The 17,344-nt window shown below is 35.4% G+C and overlaps 1 protein-coding gene across 1 annotated transcript in view; it reads right to left on the minus strand.

Annotated features, from left to right (window-relative positions):
- LOC149413438 (uncharacterized) overlaps window positions 1–17,344 on the minus strand; it is a 546,764-nt gene that overhangs the window by 42,355 nt on the left and 487,065 nt on the right. The window contains 2 exon segments of the mRNA XM_089644997.1: window positions 2,899–3,051; window positions 5,331–5,579. Of these exon segments, the coding sequence (XP_089501123.1) occupies window positions 2,899–3,051; window positions 5,331–5,579 (402 nt within the window).

Consider the following 17,344-nt stretch of genomic DNA (forward strand, 5'->3'; position numbering starts at 1 on the left):
ATATCTAAATCCTTAGTTACTGACCTCCTTATTTATAAACACGGTGTAAATATTACACGGCGCGTATCTTCAGAACAGTGAAGAACTTAACATGGCTTTTGTTTGGTTTAAACTGTGTTAAACCAGGCTCAAGGCCGGCTTTATCACACTAACGTTGAACGTGCGTGAAAAAATCTAGTTTGTAAGACTGCTCGCAAATAACGCTTTCTTAAAAATGGAAAAACGATGATCCTTGAAAAATCATGAAATTAGATTTTACTTGTCGAGATTAACCCTAAGAAACTTAATAAATTGTAAGTATAGTATAAAATACGTAATTCTTTACACAATCAGTTCTAATTATGAAAATGATAGTTAAATTCAAAAGAAAATTTGAGTTCACTGACCCAGTTTTCATGGAGGACCAATGTATAGCACAGACAACCGAGATATTACCAATGTTTGATTATCGTCCCAGTTCAGGTGAAAACAAGATGTTAAAGAAGAGAAAAAACTGATTTTAACACTTTTTTCTTTGTTATATCATATTCTCGCTACGCAAGTAGATAAAACTTGATATCTCATATAATAACATATAAATTTCTAAATTTTTGGGTAGAAATACAAATACCTTCATAATATCCCAACTTTCGAAATACAGCATCCCAAAAAATTGTGATTTGAGTTTTCTTTTTCATCGTTTTGGAGTTCAGTTCTGAACATAGTCCTCATAAATTTCTGAAGTTTGCGTTTTCTTGATGACTTTCAAAAATTCGATATTCTCTGTAAGTCGGCAGCCCATCTCATCTTTGGTCGAACTCGGTTTATCTTCTCCAATCAATAACACCAGACCGTTTTTCCAGATTCTCAGCAAAATCCTATTTCAGTTACAAAATTTTTCAATTTTCAACAATAATTTGCTTTTCTTCTATTTCTACCAAGTTTAATAATTTATATAACGATTATTGCACGACACATTGAGTATTCTCTTTCTCTTTCTTTCACCTTACCATTAACTATTCATCAGTGGAAAGTTCATAATTGGCATAATTAATAATATTATTATTGTATCATTATATAATAAAAGATTTGCTGTCAACTTTTCCAAATAAATAAATAAATAGATAAGTAATTACCATCATGCCGTTTTCCCGCCGGGGCAGGAAGAGAGGACGGACCGCCATAAAAGTCGGTCTTGGCACACACTCCTTGCCTCATTCACATTCATACATCGTCTCATACATAATATTATATTATTCTGAATCTTGACATGGCCCGACTCGAGTATCTGATTTACTTGATCGTGCCATGTCTTCCTCGGGCGTCCCCGATTTCTACTACCATTCACATTCGCATAATATATTCTCCTTACACTCGTTTCTTCGCTCATTCGCTATACATGCCCAAACCATCTAAGCGTCCGTTTCTTAATCTTACGCATTACGCTTACTTCAGCCTTGTACTTTTTGCGGATCTCCACATTTCCCACACGGTCATACATCGTTTTACCACACATACGCCTCATTTAAACTTAGTCCCAAATATTCCAGAATAGAGCCATGATACATATTTTAACTTAGTCCCAAATATTCCAGAATAGAGCTATGATACATATTTTAACTTAGTCCCAAATATTCCAGAATAGAGCCATGATACACATTTTAACTTAGTCCCAAATATTCCAGAATAGAGCCATGATACATATTTTAACTTAGTCCCAAATATCCCAGAATAGAGCCACGAGACACATTTTAATTTAGTCCTAAATATCCCAGAATAGAGCCACGAGACACATTTTAACTTAGTCCCAAATATTCCAGATTAGAGCCATGATACACATTTTAACTTAGTCCCAAATATTCCAGAATAGAGCCATGATACATATTTTAACTTAGTCCCAAATATCCCAGAATAGAGCCACGAGACACATTTTAATTTAGTCCTAAATATCCCAGAATAGAGCCACGAGACACATTTTAACTTAGTCCCAAATATTCCAGAATAGAGCCATGAGACACATTTTAATTTAGTCCTAAATATCCCAGAATAGAGCCACGAGACAAATTTTAACTTAGTCCCAAATATTCCAGATTAGAGCCATGATACACATTTTAATTTAGTCCTAAATATCCCAGAATAGAGCCACGAGACACATTTTAACTTAGTCCCAAATATTCCAGATTAGAGCCATGATACACATTTTAATTTAGTCCTAAATATCCCAGGAATAGAGCCACGAGACACATTTTAACTTGGTCCCAAATATTCCAGAATAGACCCATTATACACATTTTAACTTAGTCCCAAATATCCCAGAATAGAGCCACGAGACACATTTTAACTTAGTCCCAAATATTCCAGAATAGAGCCATGGGACACATTTTGAAGTGTAAAAAATATAAATCAGTTCAGAAAATAATGCTTGAGGAATTGAAAATAATGAAGAATTTTCTGAAGCGTTTTAACACTTATTTTAGAGGCAATCTACATTACAATAAAAACTTCCATAGATGCCATTCGAAACAGAAATAAAATAATGCTTAAATTATTAAAACTGAAAATTGTTTACAATATAAAGGCACTCAAATATATTACTTAGTTGCCGGAGAAATACAAATTGAACCTAATATAAATACACAGTAAATAAGTAAATTGGTATGCAAACATGTGTATGTTTATCTTAGGCCACAAGAAGTGGAAATTTAAGTGAATAGAATAGAAATTAAATAAATAATCTTTTTAGAAATGAAATATGGGTCAACGAAATACACCTAATTCAGTATTGCACTTCTTGCAAGTCTTCTTGGCAAGGGTGAGCTTTTTCCTATCTTAAGGGTTGTTCTCAAATATTGATTTGGCAGACTCACAGAATGACAGGTGTTGGTTGAGTAATATAGTAGTGTAGTAATATGAACCAACCTGAAAGCCTTCCGCCTCGGAGAGCAGGAAGTAGAAGCAGCCAAACCAGTGCGCTAGGATCAGCAGGATGTGGATAAGGTTGATGACTCTCCAGAAGTTGGGGTAGACCGTCCTGGACTCCACGATATAGTAGCAGTTCACAGCCCGGTACACCTGCATTTACACAAATTAAGGTGATCTTTATTTTCTTTTCCTTTTTAAAATGAACTCCATATAGGAGGCTCTGAGGGAAATAATTGGGATGTTGTGTGGAGAGGCTTTTTAAGGAAAGGAAGGAAGAGAGTTCTGGGAAGGAAAAGGTATTGGGGTGGGTAGGAATCTGGGGTCAGTTTGTCTAGGAGTAACAGACGTGTGTATCCATCCCTCCTAGTGCAAAACATTGGATCGAGAGAGTTCTGCCGGAGAGTTCAAAAGGTTTTCCTTAACCAGTCTTTCCGGATCCGGCCCGCTACGCACTATGTGGACCTACGTATCCGCTGCAAATAGCCTGTCAAACCTCACCCCATGAAATTGGGCATCATTACAAATTAACTTTATATGAAATGTTAAAATCCAAATCGGACAGTTCTGAACTCCTGCAACTAGCTAATTCTCCGGTACAGCGGTTTGGTACTATGGGAAACCAATTCCGAACCAATACCGAAACCATAATGTTGTAATTCTCTGATCACGCTACTATAAATTTTTGTTGCTGTAATTATATATCTTGTATGTTTTTTTTTATCGTAACTTTATTTTTATTGTTTTTCACTAGACTTAAAATTTTTGTTACTTTTATTTTTGACTCAAGTATGTATGTATTTTTCTTTCTCATTTTAAGTTGTACTACCTTTATGTAGGTATATATGTAAAAGCCCTCTGGGCGTAAAGTAAAATAAATAAATAAATCTCTGTTTAGTCACTAAACTTAGCGAAACACTTAATATTTAAACTGGTAATATATAGTGGCCGGTTTCCCACACCCACCTACCAAATTGTAAACACATTGTCACTGAAATAATAGAGAAAAAAATAGAAAGTTAAAAAGTCAAATTTATTTTTCAATAATAATGATGAAAATCACAATGGCCTTTATTTAAATCTACTAAAAAATACCACGTCGGGAGAAACATGTAATATTTTATAGAAACATCAAAAGTTGTAGGAAACGTAGAGAGAATGAAGCCACACAAATGCAATGGTTCTATCCCTCCTTTTATTGCGAGAAGACTTAGATTTCCATGGAGCCACATTATGATACCAGAAGACATTTTTAAACCCTTAACAATAAACTTGCTGAACTATCACATAAATTTACCCTCACAAACAATTTTCCCAAATGTAAATTGTATTTTGATAGATAAACCCACAAAAGAAATCCTTCGGCGTTGGGTATTGTGATGTAATTTGTGATCGGCACAAACAGATGTGAAAAGATTGCTGTAAGATACAGCGCGAAAAGTGGGTACCCCAGTCTAATTGACCCAGTAGCAGTCCGAGGAAGGGGTGGACCAACTGCATGGAATAACAAAGTACTAGGATGTAGGACTGGAAGTTTTTATTATTATTTTATTTTTGTGTATAAGGTTTGATTATAAGCGTTTTTTCGATGCCTGTGTCACCTGTATACCTGTGGCGAGACAGACTCAAGTAGTACATAAATGCGTACAAACATACATGTATAAATAATACATAAATTTGGAGGTGGATGGAATAATTCTCCAATAAAAACCTAAAAGGGGTAAAGGTAAAGGTATTAGGGAATGTAGGTCAATCCTGTAAAGAGAATAATATTATAAATGTAGAAAGAAAATAAGAAATAATGTAGATATTGTAATAATAATAATGGAAGTTAAGTTTAAGGTAAGTTAATATTATGGTACTTAGGTTAAGTTGGGTTAGGTTGTGTGTAAATTAATATTCACATCCACATGTAACGAAATGGAAGTAAATGGAACCGGAGTCATTGGAAGCAATGGTGGAAAAGATCACTCGCTTTGTTACTCGGCCGAGCAACTTATTGGAGAGTGGGTGAGTGGAGAAGAGACAATGGGTGAGTTAGTTCTATGAGATTTGTTGAAAGTGCTGTTAACAAGATTTCGCAGTGGAGGGAAAAGATAAAAATTAAGAGAGTTTTACAACAACAAACGTCACGTCACTTCTGAAAAATTCTAAAAATTTAACTTTCTTTCTTTCACTGACTGATCAGCTGATCGCACTAACCGAGTGAAGAGCGAGTGAGGTGCGGAGCTGAGTATGCAGATGGAGACTTACTCGACTGAGGCATTGGGCCTTCTTTTGAATCACTCGCCTGCTACTAGACCAAGCACTGATTGTACTAATCACATCAGCCAAGTACTCGGCAGAATTCACTGTCGAGCACTCGGCAGATGTAATTCAGGCGTTTGATTGAGTAGACAGCAGAATAAAATTGAAGAAATTATTAAACGAACCTTAAAAAACCTCGGAAAGCGCAACATCGGATTGGGCCCAAACCTAAGCTGCAGCAGGTCTAGCGGTGTTAGAGATACAAGGTCCAACAGGAAGGCCCTGGAGTTGAGGTAGTGGCCCGCCAGCTTGCGCGAGTCATACACCATCAGACCCTGCTCTAGGTAGCCGGTTCTAAGTTGAACTGCAAGGTCCGCTGCGAATACTATGTCGGTGAAACAATCGCAGGCAAACCAGAAGGTGGAAGCGAGGGCCTGAAACAAAAACACTTATACTGTAAGAATAAGAATTAGAAATGCAACTTTACCAGTTCCTCTGAGTTACACAGTTTTGTGTTGAATCGAGTCAATGCCATCGAGTAACTGAATAATCTCACAAAACAAATCTTAGTCGTGTTATTAAGAGCGACAGAAATACAAGATTGCTTCTCCAAACCTTTTTTAATAATCACTAATATTACAATTTTAAAAAAATATAAACTCATGTTTATAAGACAAAGTGCAAGAAATAATAAACAAAAAATCTGCCTCAACACAGGTTTGCCTAGTGAGGCAGGTAATGCACAACTTAAAATAAAGTATATTATGCCATATCTGTATAACACTCTTACATATTTACTTTTTCTTCTATTAGAAACTATTCTATTATTGTAACATTAGATTTTCAAAAATGTCATTGTAACTAACTTACATATAGGTATTTTACTTACTAACGATATATTATATATTCTGTAATTACTTTGATGAGATAAAAATATTTTGTGAGGCTGAAGGTAGTTGGGAGGGGAAGGAGATGGAGAAGAGGAAGATGGGAATGGGAAAGAATCGGAATCTGTAAGTAACATTATGCCAAGCTGCATCTCATAAGAATTACTTTATTTTCCTTCTCAAATATTAGTTTCATTTCCGGAATGACAAATGAAGATCGTCCTTACCTCCCAGGTATAATTTGAACGAGGCTATATGCATTTGTGCAATATCTGCAGTGAGCATTCCCCTCACATCAAGTCACGGAAACGCAGCAGTTGATGAAGTATAGATAAACATATATATTGTACGCAGCAGCATCACATGAATGCATCGCAGTGGCAAAATAACAGACACCCGCGCCTAGTAATTTATGCAAATTGATTAAGCCTAATGAATGGGTGGTTTCCAATGTGAGGGGGTTTTGTTGGGACAACGAGCCTTTTGGGATAGTTGTCATCGAAATTGAACACTGCTCTGTACCGTATTATAGATTATACAGGGATTATAGGGACAAGACTCACAAGTACTTGATTACTATCATTTAATTCAATTATTTATTTGTAGAATAATATAATGAATAAAACCTGAAATTGTAATATTCAGTCACTGAAGATAATATTAGCGATTACAAACCTTATTTTGGAGATGGGTATGAGTACCTCCTCCCGGGGAACCACTTATTGGATAACCGACACCCTTGTCATAGGTCACCCCAAGTGATTCGCTACGTCTAATAATGATTTGACAGGGGTGCTCGATTTCATGGGATGAGGTTTGTCTAGGTCTTGATGCGTCTGTCCACCTACTTTGTGGCCGTCCAAATCGGGGAAAACCTTTTGACCCCTCCAGCCGGACTTTCTCGACCCATCGCCTCGCACTACAATGGAAGGGAAGAATTCATACGTCCGTAACTCCTTGATACATTGACCCCCAGATTCCTACTCATTCAGAACTTCTTCTCCTTCTTCTTTCCACAAAAACACACTCCACTCAGCATCCCCAAATATGACATAGGCCCTGAGGAAATTTTTTTCAAAGGGATTAAATATTTGTTCATACGAAGCAGATACTTTCAGATAAAACACTTTTATAACGGTGGTGTATACTAAGTTATTGTTTTATTTTAGATAAAATAAATATGGAAATGTTATTTTATAAAACACCATAATATTTCAAAAACTTTTATTGAGTTTTAAATTATATTGTGGTATCAAAAATAAACAGTGTATACTCGTATACCTAGCATGTAGATTAAAGAGAGAAACATGAATGAAAAAACTAATAGAAATAATATAAAAAAGCAGATTTTATGGGATCAGCAATAAAGCTAGCCGTTGAAACCCGGATTTATCGATGCTTAATATTTAAACATTGTAAGTAGTTCCATTTAACAATAAGATAAATGAGATTTAATCTCCCCTCAGTATTTACCATCGGCACTTTAGTACTGCAGACCGGGAGATAAAACAGGTTGTGATAACCATCGGGAATATAGAATGATAGCTGATTTTTTGCAAGGTCCAGGAATCAGTCTGAAGAAATAATGTTACTACATACACATCCCTTCTGATACAAAGGTGGTTAATTCCGGGTATACCCAAGAGAAAGTCAGCAGGATAGAGTCACCGGTGTCAACCATTCTTCTTCGAGTAGATAAATCTAAGAAATTTATTCTGAACCTTCTCCAACATGATGGAAGAATTCACCACCTCAACTGATCAACCCTCAGTCATCCCTGTTTATTTATGAGAGAGACGTTTACAGACTGTGCGCGACTAGTTGTTGGCGACGTGAGTACACAACATCAGTATCGGATACTTCAGTATCACTGTGGAAGAAGAGCCTTAAGCCATAAGGATTTCATTTGCAGTCTACTTAACGTTGTTCTTCCTTTGATGGATGCCTCATTACCACACATCAGAGTTGAGATCAGTACCTCCTGCATTCACCCCACTGTCTAAAGTTGCACACATGCAAAGTTTCATCATAATAAAAAACTATTTTCTCCTTACTTTGAACTTTTCAACAAACATAATTTATTTTTGGAGAGCAAACGGTGATGTTGATTTAAACTACGGCTACGTTCAGACGAGGGGAATATATCCGCGTGTTTATATACGGCAGCCAATGCAACTCACTGGAGCGTTCGGCTCACTTCAAAAGCGATAAAATATACATTTTTTATAGCTAAAAAAATTATATAAAAAACCTACCTGCATTTTTTTGGAAAAAAAACTTCAATGTAATGGTACATAGAAATGGTACTGTATGACGTGACAACATGCCTAATTATATTAAAATTTTTAGCACAAAAAAGAGTATTTATTATAATGTAGTGTAATAATATTTATTTAGAAAATTGGTTTTTAGCTATACTGTTCACTGCCCGAGGGTTGGTAATTCTCTCTTTCTAGAAGCTTGTTGTCTGACAATAATACCTCACAGGCAATTGCTACACATCTTAATAGATGTCGCTAGACATCTAGTCTAGATAGATGACACTATAAATTTTATGACTAGTATCATCTATCGCTTGAATACCCAACTTATAACCATACATCACACCCTCACCGACCTAATCTAAAACCCTAGGATACAAAAATTAGCATTTGCTTTTTTTGTTAATTTATTTAAAACCTATTTTTCTCACAAAGGGTTTCGTGCACAAGAAGATTATAAGCTTAAAATGATTTTGATATAGGTGGTGCTGATATGTAGGAATGATTTAAAATAATTATCACCAATTAATAACTGTTCTTAATAAAACAATTTTAAAGTACACTATACTGAATTTTTTATTTATTTTTGATAATGGCTTTGAACGCCGAAACAACTGTCAAATTCGCTTTATTTTAAATTAAAAAAAATAAACAAACACATTAATAATGAATAATAAATGTTTCTATTAACTTTGACGGTGGTTGAGTGATTATGATCCAAAGCAATCCACAGTTTGCGGGTTCAAATCCCGGCTTGCCCAATTAAATTTTAAAGTTTATTAATGAAAAATAATTTATTCTATATTTGCTGCACGTTCTAGAATTTCAGAAACTTTCAGTGTCACCCTGGTGAAAGATCAACATTTAGAAACGAAAATTTGATTAAAATAACTTTAGCCGTGTAGCCAGATATTTCCCACATTCATCTATCCCATATTTTCCTCCCCAGTACCTTTAACCTCACAATATGCTCAAATTGGGGATATCAAAGTAACACTGGCTCTAGACAGTTGGGAGCAGTTGGGACTTGTGCGGTACTCGAATAAAAAAACTTCGTTCTTAGTCAGCAATAAGATAATTGGCACGACAAATGTGCTCCAACAATAATCACATATTTTAAATGTGTCGTCATTAAATTAAATATACCCAAATAAGGCTCTGTTATTGCCATTGCCAGAGGGGTAGCAAGAGTGGGGAAGCAAGGGGTGGGTACCAAACGTTCCAGCTGTAGGCTCTACGCTCCACGTGGATGGAGAGGGAGGATTGGGATCCGATAGCTTCATTAAAAAGCATTGCATGTGAGCATAGGGGTGGAGAGGAATTGCGAGGGAAATTATATAGGTCGGGGTTATCGCGGAACAGTTGAATGAAATAGGTCAGATATGTCGCGGAACAGTGGAATTGAAATAGGTCGGGTATTGTGGAATAAGCAGAATTAAAAAGGTCAGGTGTTTCTAGACTGTGGAATTTCGTACATTGTCGCGTTACATGTCACATTTAATGAATCGCGTGTCGCGGAACATTTAAACATGATAAGTCAATCAAGCGTGAACTACGGAGATCGGAGATACATACATTAACTTGCGGGTCTTGAAAAGGTCCGGATTATATGAAGGAGGAGCTCGTACCACATACGAACCGACTTACACCAAATCATGTCGAAGAAACGACCCGTTCTCATAAAGCCAACATCAACATGCATGCATCGTTGATCAATGCTGATAGATCCATAGAGTAGGCTCCATTAAAATACCTGTAAAACATGCATGTCCACATTGCGTCTGTGCATTAGACATAATCGGACTGTTACCACAAACTATCAATCAGATGGACAGAAGGATTTTTCATATTTTGGAAAACTTATTTTGTGAATGATAATTATTTAACCAATCGGGCCACGTAGTGCTATATCTGTTATCAAATGACTCATCCTTATAAAATTAAATTAATAACCTTTCCAATGATGACCACTCATAGTATATATAAACAAAAGAGAGAAAACAAAGCTTTTCTTTGCATTTAAAAGTTTACCATGGACACTCCCGCATAATTTTAAATAATTCTATAAAACCAACAACCGCCAAGCATTGACATATTATTTTTTATATACAACAAAGAAAGGGAAGTGACAAAAACCTCTGTATTACGTTTGTTTAATTAAATGTGTTTTTCAGTTTTGTATAAAGATTTTGACGAAACATCATTGATTTTATTAGTCTATGCGATACATACATTCCATTAAACAGAAATATCACACACCTTTTAAAGACATAACTTGAACTATGTTATTAATTTATAACATCCGAGTATAGAGTATAAAGCATGCATTTTCCTATTAATTGAGATTTTTAGATGTTTAATCGACCTGCCTGTTGGTGGCCAAGTGGTCCAAGGTGTCGGGTTTCCCACCTAGGTGTCATTTTTGTATTTATTTACTAACGCCCTATTGGGCTTTTACAATAAGATTATAAATTCACTTGAATAAAACGGTATAACATAAATGAATTTGAGAAACACATTTAGAGACAAATTAATTCAGCACTTTAAGTAAATGTTAATAACGAGTAATCATGATCAATGCATAAGCTTTGGCAGCTTAAGTAGGTATTCATAATTTATCCAAATGCTTTGGTAGCTTAAGTATTCATAATTTATCCAAATGCTTTGGTAGCTTAAGTATTCATAATTTATCCAAATGCTTTGGTAGCTTAAGTATTCATAATTTATCCAAATGCTTTGGTAGCTTAAGTATTCATAATTTATGCGTATGATTTGGCAGCTTGAATATTCATAATGTCAAATTATGCCAATCTATTTAGGAGGCGGGTATGGGTACCGCCGCCCCGAGAACCAGTTATTGGATAGCCAACACTCCTGCCATAGGTTACCCAAATGGTTCGCGTTTGATGACTTAGCGGGGATAACCACGTTAATTGTGTGAGGTTTGTCTTGGCGGCGGATGCACACCTACCTCCAGGTGAGACCTTTTGACCTCTCCACCTTGACCCATCGCCTTGCAACGCAGTAGAAGGGATGGATGACGTATGAATCACGTAACTCCTGGAGATACTGACCCCTAGATTCCTACCCACCCTTCATATCTCTTTCTTTCCCAGAACTTCCTTGCCTTTATTTCCCTTAAGGGTTCTAAGGAATTTTTTCCTGTGTGGAGCTAATGTAATTTGTTTTATAAATCTATCGCAGTTGCTAAAATTGTATGATTCCATAGTAAATATAAACGCAATGGGCTAAAGTTTCTCAGAATTAGAATGTGAATCCATAAAATCACAAATGTATTTCAAAGTACCATCTCATGCATAATTTCCTCGAGCCGAAGGCAAACAGTGTTCGCTCTCTTCCCGTCTCCTAGCAGACTGTGCTAAATAAACATACGCTCCCGGCTTTAGACTAAATGTCACTGTACAAGTACCGCAACGTTATTCTAATATCTAATAATACTAAATGCCAACAATATTTAGTGTTCTAGATCAGTTTTTAATATATAATATTTTTGATAATGACGGTTCCTACTGGCTACAACGTCATTATGACATATGTAGAAAACGCTTATGTCAGTTAACACGATTGTCAGCTACGTCACCCGGCGACCCAAAATATCAATTCCATTGATATTTTGATATACTTTTAAGCTTTTTGTATTTTTAACCATTACCGATTGCAGCTTATTATGGCAACCTTAAAATATCATTTTAAAGTCTAATGTGAGGCAAATATCACTCACAAACCCTTTATTATGAATAATATAATAATAATAGGAATAGACACTGGCTTGCGCACTATAAAGAGTGAAAATCAACAATTCAAGTAAGGTATTCTCTAAATTGGGAATCAATCTTTAAGACTGAGGTAATTATTCCTGCAGGTAATAACCAAATAATTTGAAATTCAGATCTGAAACACGAAATAGCTACGAAGATATGGAAAACCACATAATTTTTATAAAATCATGGTACACCACCTCTGTTACCCCTCTCCCCAAATGTTGTATACGAGTATATAAACCAAAGTTTAAAGACATGGCATGATCTAGTGAATCAGAAACATGAGTCGGGCCATTTCAAGAGTATATATTAGACGATATATGAAAGTGAATGAGGAAAGAAGTACCTATGTGTCAAGACTGTGTTTTTTTGCGGTCCATCCTCTCTGCCTATCACTGGTTAGTTAGTTATTATTAAAGACTTAATTAACTCACTTTGTATTTCAATTCAACATTGTCAATTAATTCAAACTTTTAGAAAGCCGTTTGACGTTGACGCTTGACGTTTATGAATGTCGATTTATAGAGAGATCCGCCAGTGTTGCCATCGATTTCATATTTATTTCACGTCAATATCGGTTCGGATATCGACTGCTAGGGATTCCAACATAAAATCGAAGGAATTTGAGCCGATCTATCCAATATGACCGGTCAGTGGTTGAGTGGGCATAGCGCTTGGGTCTCACCCGAGCGTCGCGTGTTCGATTCCTCGGCTGGCTAAGTCCTCCATCACAACACAAGCAACATTTTCGGCTTTCTGTGGTGGTAGTAGGAGATTTTCAAACATTGTTGGGTTATTCGTAACCTGGGAATGTTTGTCTTTCTTTTTAAAATTAAAAATAAAAAAAATAAAAAAAAATGTTGAGTCATCAATTTAATCATGGTCGAGTACGTATAAGACGATGTATGAATGTGAATGAGGCAAGGAGTGCGTGTCAAGACCGAGTTGTTTGACGGTCCTTTCTCTCCATTAGTTAGTTAGTTTAAGGAATAATTGTAACCGGTAACGTTAAAAAATAAATAAGGTGGAAAAAAAATTGAAATTATTTTAATATATTATTCTAGATCAGTGTTTCTCAATGTGGGGCACGCGCTGCGCTGGGAGGCAATTTCAATGTATTTCTATTTTTTTCTTGAATTAATTAATACATAAAAAATGAATGTAGTCTCAGAAATGCAAATTTACCCACATCCCGACATATGATTGGCAGATAGACTCGTTGTCGATGACGTTGCATGTTACCAACTTTTGCTGGTACTCGCGCAAACACACGCACGCACATCGCTTACATACACGCGCACTAATTTGATAAAGAAAATACATACAAAAATGTCGATTGAGCGATTGATTTTTTGACAAAATAGCGCGGTGGGCTTCTTAGCTTAAGCTTTATAATTTGTTTCTGATGCCATTGCATCAATCATCATTAAACTGAAGACCACAAAACATCTTCTAGATTTCATTAATCATCTTCAAATTATAATGCCAGTCATCGCTCTGACAGCTAAGTACTAGCATCGCCGAGGTTTTCCATTCGAGTACTATACAGCTTGCTAGAAATTAATAATAATGATGTTTGTTTATTTCAGCTTAACAGAGCGCAATATTGTATGTATATTGTAATATGAGCTCAATACTCTGTCTGCCTTTAGTTATATGTATATACAAATAAATAAAATAAAATAAATACATATAATAATAATAATATTCAAAAATCTGTTCATGAAAATATAAGAATTAGGAAATGAGATGTATTTATTTTGTTTATATAATGCACTTGCATAATGTTGATTGACTAGATGATCATTTGTGGAAAAGTGTTTGGAAGAGTTTAGTTTTTCCTATGGGGAAGATTTAACCCGGACATAAATTCTGAAATAAGAAAATAAATTTAACACTACCTAAACCCCACCACTTAGTATGTCTGTGCAGATAGAGAAACAGTAGTGCGTATTGCTTTTACGTCCAATAGATGGCGCAGTTTTAGAAAAAAAAACATGTTTTATCTGCCGCGGGTGATACCTTTATAATATGGGTGTATAAAAACACACGTGTTCTAATGCAACGATGTGTCAAAGTTTCAACGCAATCGGTGAATCATTTCCTAGATTAAAGATTTTTAACGCATATTTTATTTATACAGATTTGATAGAAGCAATAAACAGAGTAATAACAAATAATTCATTTTGATCGTAAGGACCATGTATATTTTTCTGTTTTATGGACTTTACTGGAAACACTTGGAGCTTATTTTAACTTTTTTATTTCGTATCACAAAACATGCTTTTTATAATATCTACGTTGACAATAACAATTTATTGATAAAGGGCCCGACCCTTGTACAACTAAACACTGTTTACTGTAATGAATTTCTGAAGGAAAGAACACTTTTTTACTGGGAACAATCCCTTTATAAGTTAAAAATACTAATCCATTGACACTTGTTGATATACACAATGAAAAAAAGGCAACTGCGTATCGACATATTAGAGCTCTAAAAATGTTAGCACAGATTCACACCATTTCTAATAATCAACTATTCAAACAATCCATAGATGGCGACTGTATCCAAAATTATTAAAACTTATCTTTTACAAAATTAAACAATAAGTAATTTAATCAGTAAGTGTACAGCAGATAGAGGGTTAACATTAAGAAAATTACAGAGTATATATACCAACCGTCCAATAACGGTGTACAACAAAATAAATATATATTTTTTTATTTATTTATCTATCAATATAAAGTTTCTTACGTGTAATTATCGACATATGTCTCACTAGGGTACACCTGCGTCGATAATACAGATACTTAAAGAATATTTACATGCATGACTAAATCAAAATACAAATTACAAAGTGGTATACATTTTAAACTATGGAGTCAATAGATAGATAATAGAAAGAGTAGGTACAGGTACGAAAATATTGTAAATATTTATGAAAAATGCATTTAGTTGGAGGACGTAGTTACAAAGGGGTTTTTTATAAGATTATTGATTCTTATATTTTATATTGTATTTGAATTGTTGTTATTGTTTACGTGTAATTTGGTTTACAGATGTAAGCGATAGTGGGACGCCCAATACTTGTTATCCATTTCTTTATTTCATGTTTGAATTTGGTTATTGTATAATACATGTTTCATGCTGTTAATTAATACCTTCCTAATTGATAATAACTCATACTTGTTCACTTGGTTGTGCCTTCCTCGAGCATCCCCGACTTCTTATTTCACAACCTATCATTCACTTCTATCATTCACAACCGCGTCATATATTATCCGTACACTCCTTTTTTTCGTACATTCGCTCTACATGCCCAAATCATTTGAGCGTTCATTTTTAATCTTACCCATTACCTACGCTTACATCAACCTCGCATTCTTTGCGAAACTCAAGATTTTTTACCACGCACGTGCTCCAGGGATCTCATTTATACAGTTATTTAGTCTACTTTCATTATTCCTAGTTCCATGACTCAATGCCATACATCAGGGTAGGTATCAGCACTCCCCCAGGATGCCGTCAATAAAATCTTATAAAAGGTAGGTTCGAGGTGAAAGGCCTTAATTTCACGAAGATGCCGTATATACAGAAAGCACGGCATAGAGAGACTTTACATCAATGTCACGGATTGCATTGTCGTGCCAGAATTGCAAGGGAAATGCAGCTATAGGAATGGGGGCATGTGCATTGAGTGCCATCTGTAGTGTGAATGTAATCTTAAAGCAAAACAAATGGATTGATTTTTTAAATTGATTTAAAGTTTAATTACTTTTATTATCCACGGTATAAATATACCATAAACAATAATTGCATGTCACAGTAAACCAGCATCATCAAATGCTAGAAATACATGTTTTTAAATAACAATTAACTGTGGCATTTGAACGTAAAACGACGACAAAAAATATAAAATTAATACAATTTCCAGAAGGACATAAAACAAGGATATACGAGAACACACAAAATATAATTTAAAAGTATAAGTACACTAAGAATAAAATAAATATTGTTTAAATAGATCTTCCACATGTACGTATTTATTTCTAATTTCATGTAATCTAGATACAATTAGGTGTTTGAAATGCTCAGTCCTGGTGTTATTACAATTAAACAGAATTTTGAAACTGGTAGTTCTCGCAGGTATGTGAAGTTTCATGAGGTTAATTTAATCAGGGCTGTCTATACTACCATTTGAACATAAATATTAAGTCGGATGTAGAATATGAAAAAAAAAGCTTGGTGATAAATTAGTGGTAAGGTATCGGTCGAGCAAGACTAGAACTGAACTTTTTCCTAAGAATAAATTATATTAAAAAAGAGTTAGTTAGCCGCTGTGCTTATCAATCTTGATCCAAATGACTTATAGTCAAACCTGTGTTCGAGTTGTTTGAATTATTATGGAATATTTGAAAAATATGACATAAACACGGTCGCTTTATTTTTTCCTGTGTGTAAATTAAGTTAAACGAACGTTTCTATAGTTCACGATTTAAATAACATAGCGAACTGAAAGTAGTTTTATCGGCCTTGGGCACAAACGCAGAATACTTTTGTGGACGCCAGATCTCACAGTTTGAGAGTTTTCGCTACGTCAAAATGAAGACGTACGAATCCATCTCTCTCACTGCAGTGCAAAGCGGTGGATCAAAAGATTCCTGCTGGAGAGGTCAAAGTCTCAACTTGTATCTCCCGATCCCGGTAGGTGTGTAGATACATTTCCCCCCACAACTTAAACAAACTCCATGAACCTTGCTAAGTAACCAAACGTAGCGAACCACTTGGGGTGACCGCATGCAGAGGTTATTCAATGGTTCCCGGGGTAGCGGCACCCAAACCCACCTGGCTAAATAAATTATGGATAGCTGGTGATTACGTCACATATTATCATTCATTCCACAACTCTGCACGAACACGTACACACAATTCATTACTTCTCTAACAGAACCTGAAATTTACTATCACGAAAGCCCAGTGACTCAAGTCTGCCTATCTTCACTTCCCACCCCCCATAAGATTAATAGTGCTGAAGAAATAGGTTTCATTTCCACCCCCTACTATTTTACGCGTACTGAGTGGGTGGGTACGCGCTTCCTCCAAACCTGATATTATAGTTATAGATATATGAGACTGGGGAGTCTCTGTTGTTCTTCGTACAGCTTTTAGAAGGTTATTTCAGGAAGTTTGCGACATCTAACACGTGATGTATATTTGAATCGAATCTCATGAATGTTTCCGATTTGAAACGGAATTCAGAATGCGCTG

This window comes from Hesperophylax consimilis, chromosome 22, assembly GCF_061612785.1.
Source record: "Hesperophylax consimilis isolate HC1 chromosome 22, BYU_Hcon_1.0, whole genome shotgun sequence".
NCBI classification, from domain to species: domain Eukaryota; kingdom Metazoa; phylum Arthropoda; class Insecta; order Trichoptera; family Limnephilidae; genus Hesperophylax; species Hesperophylax consimilis.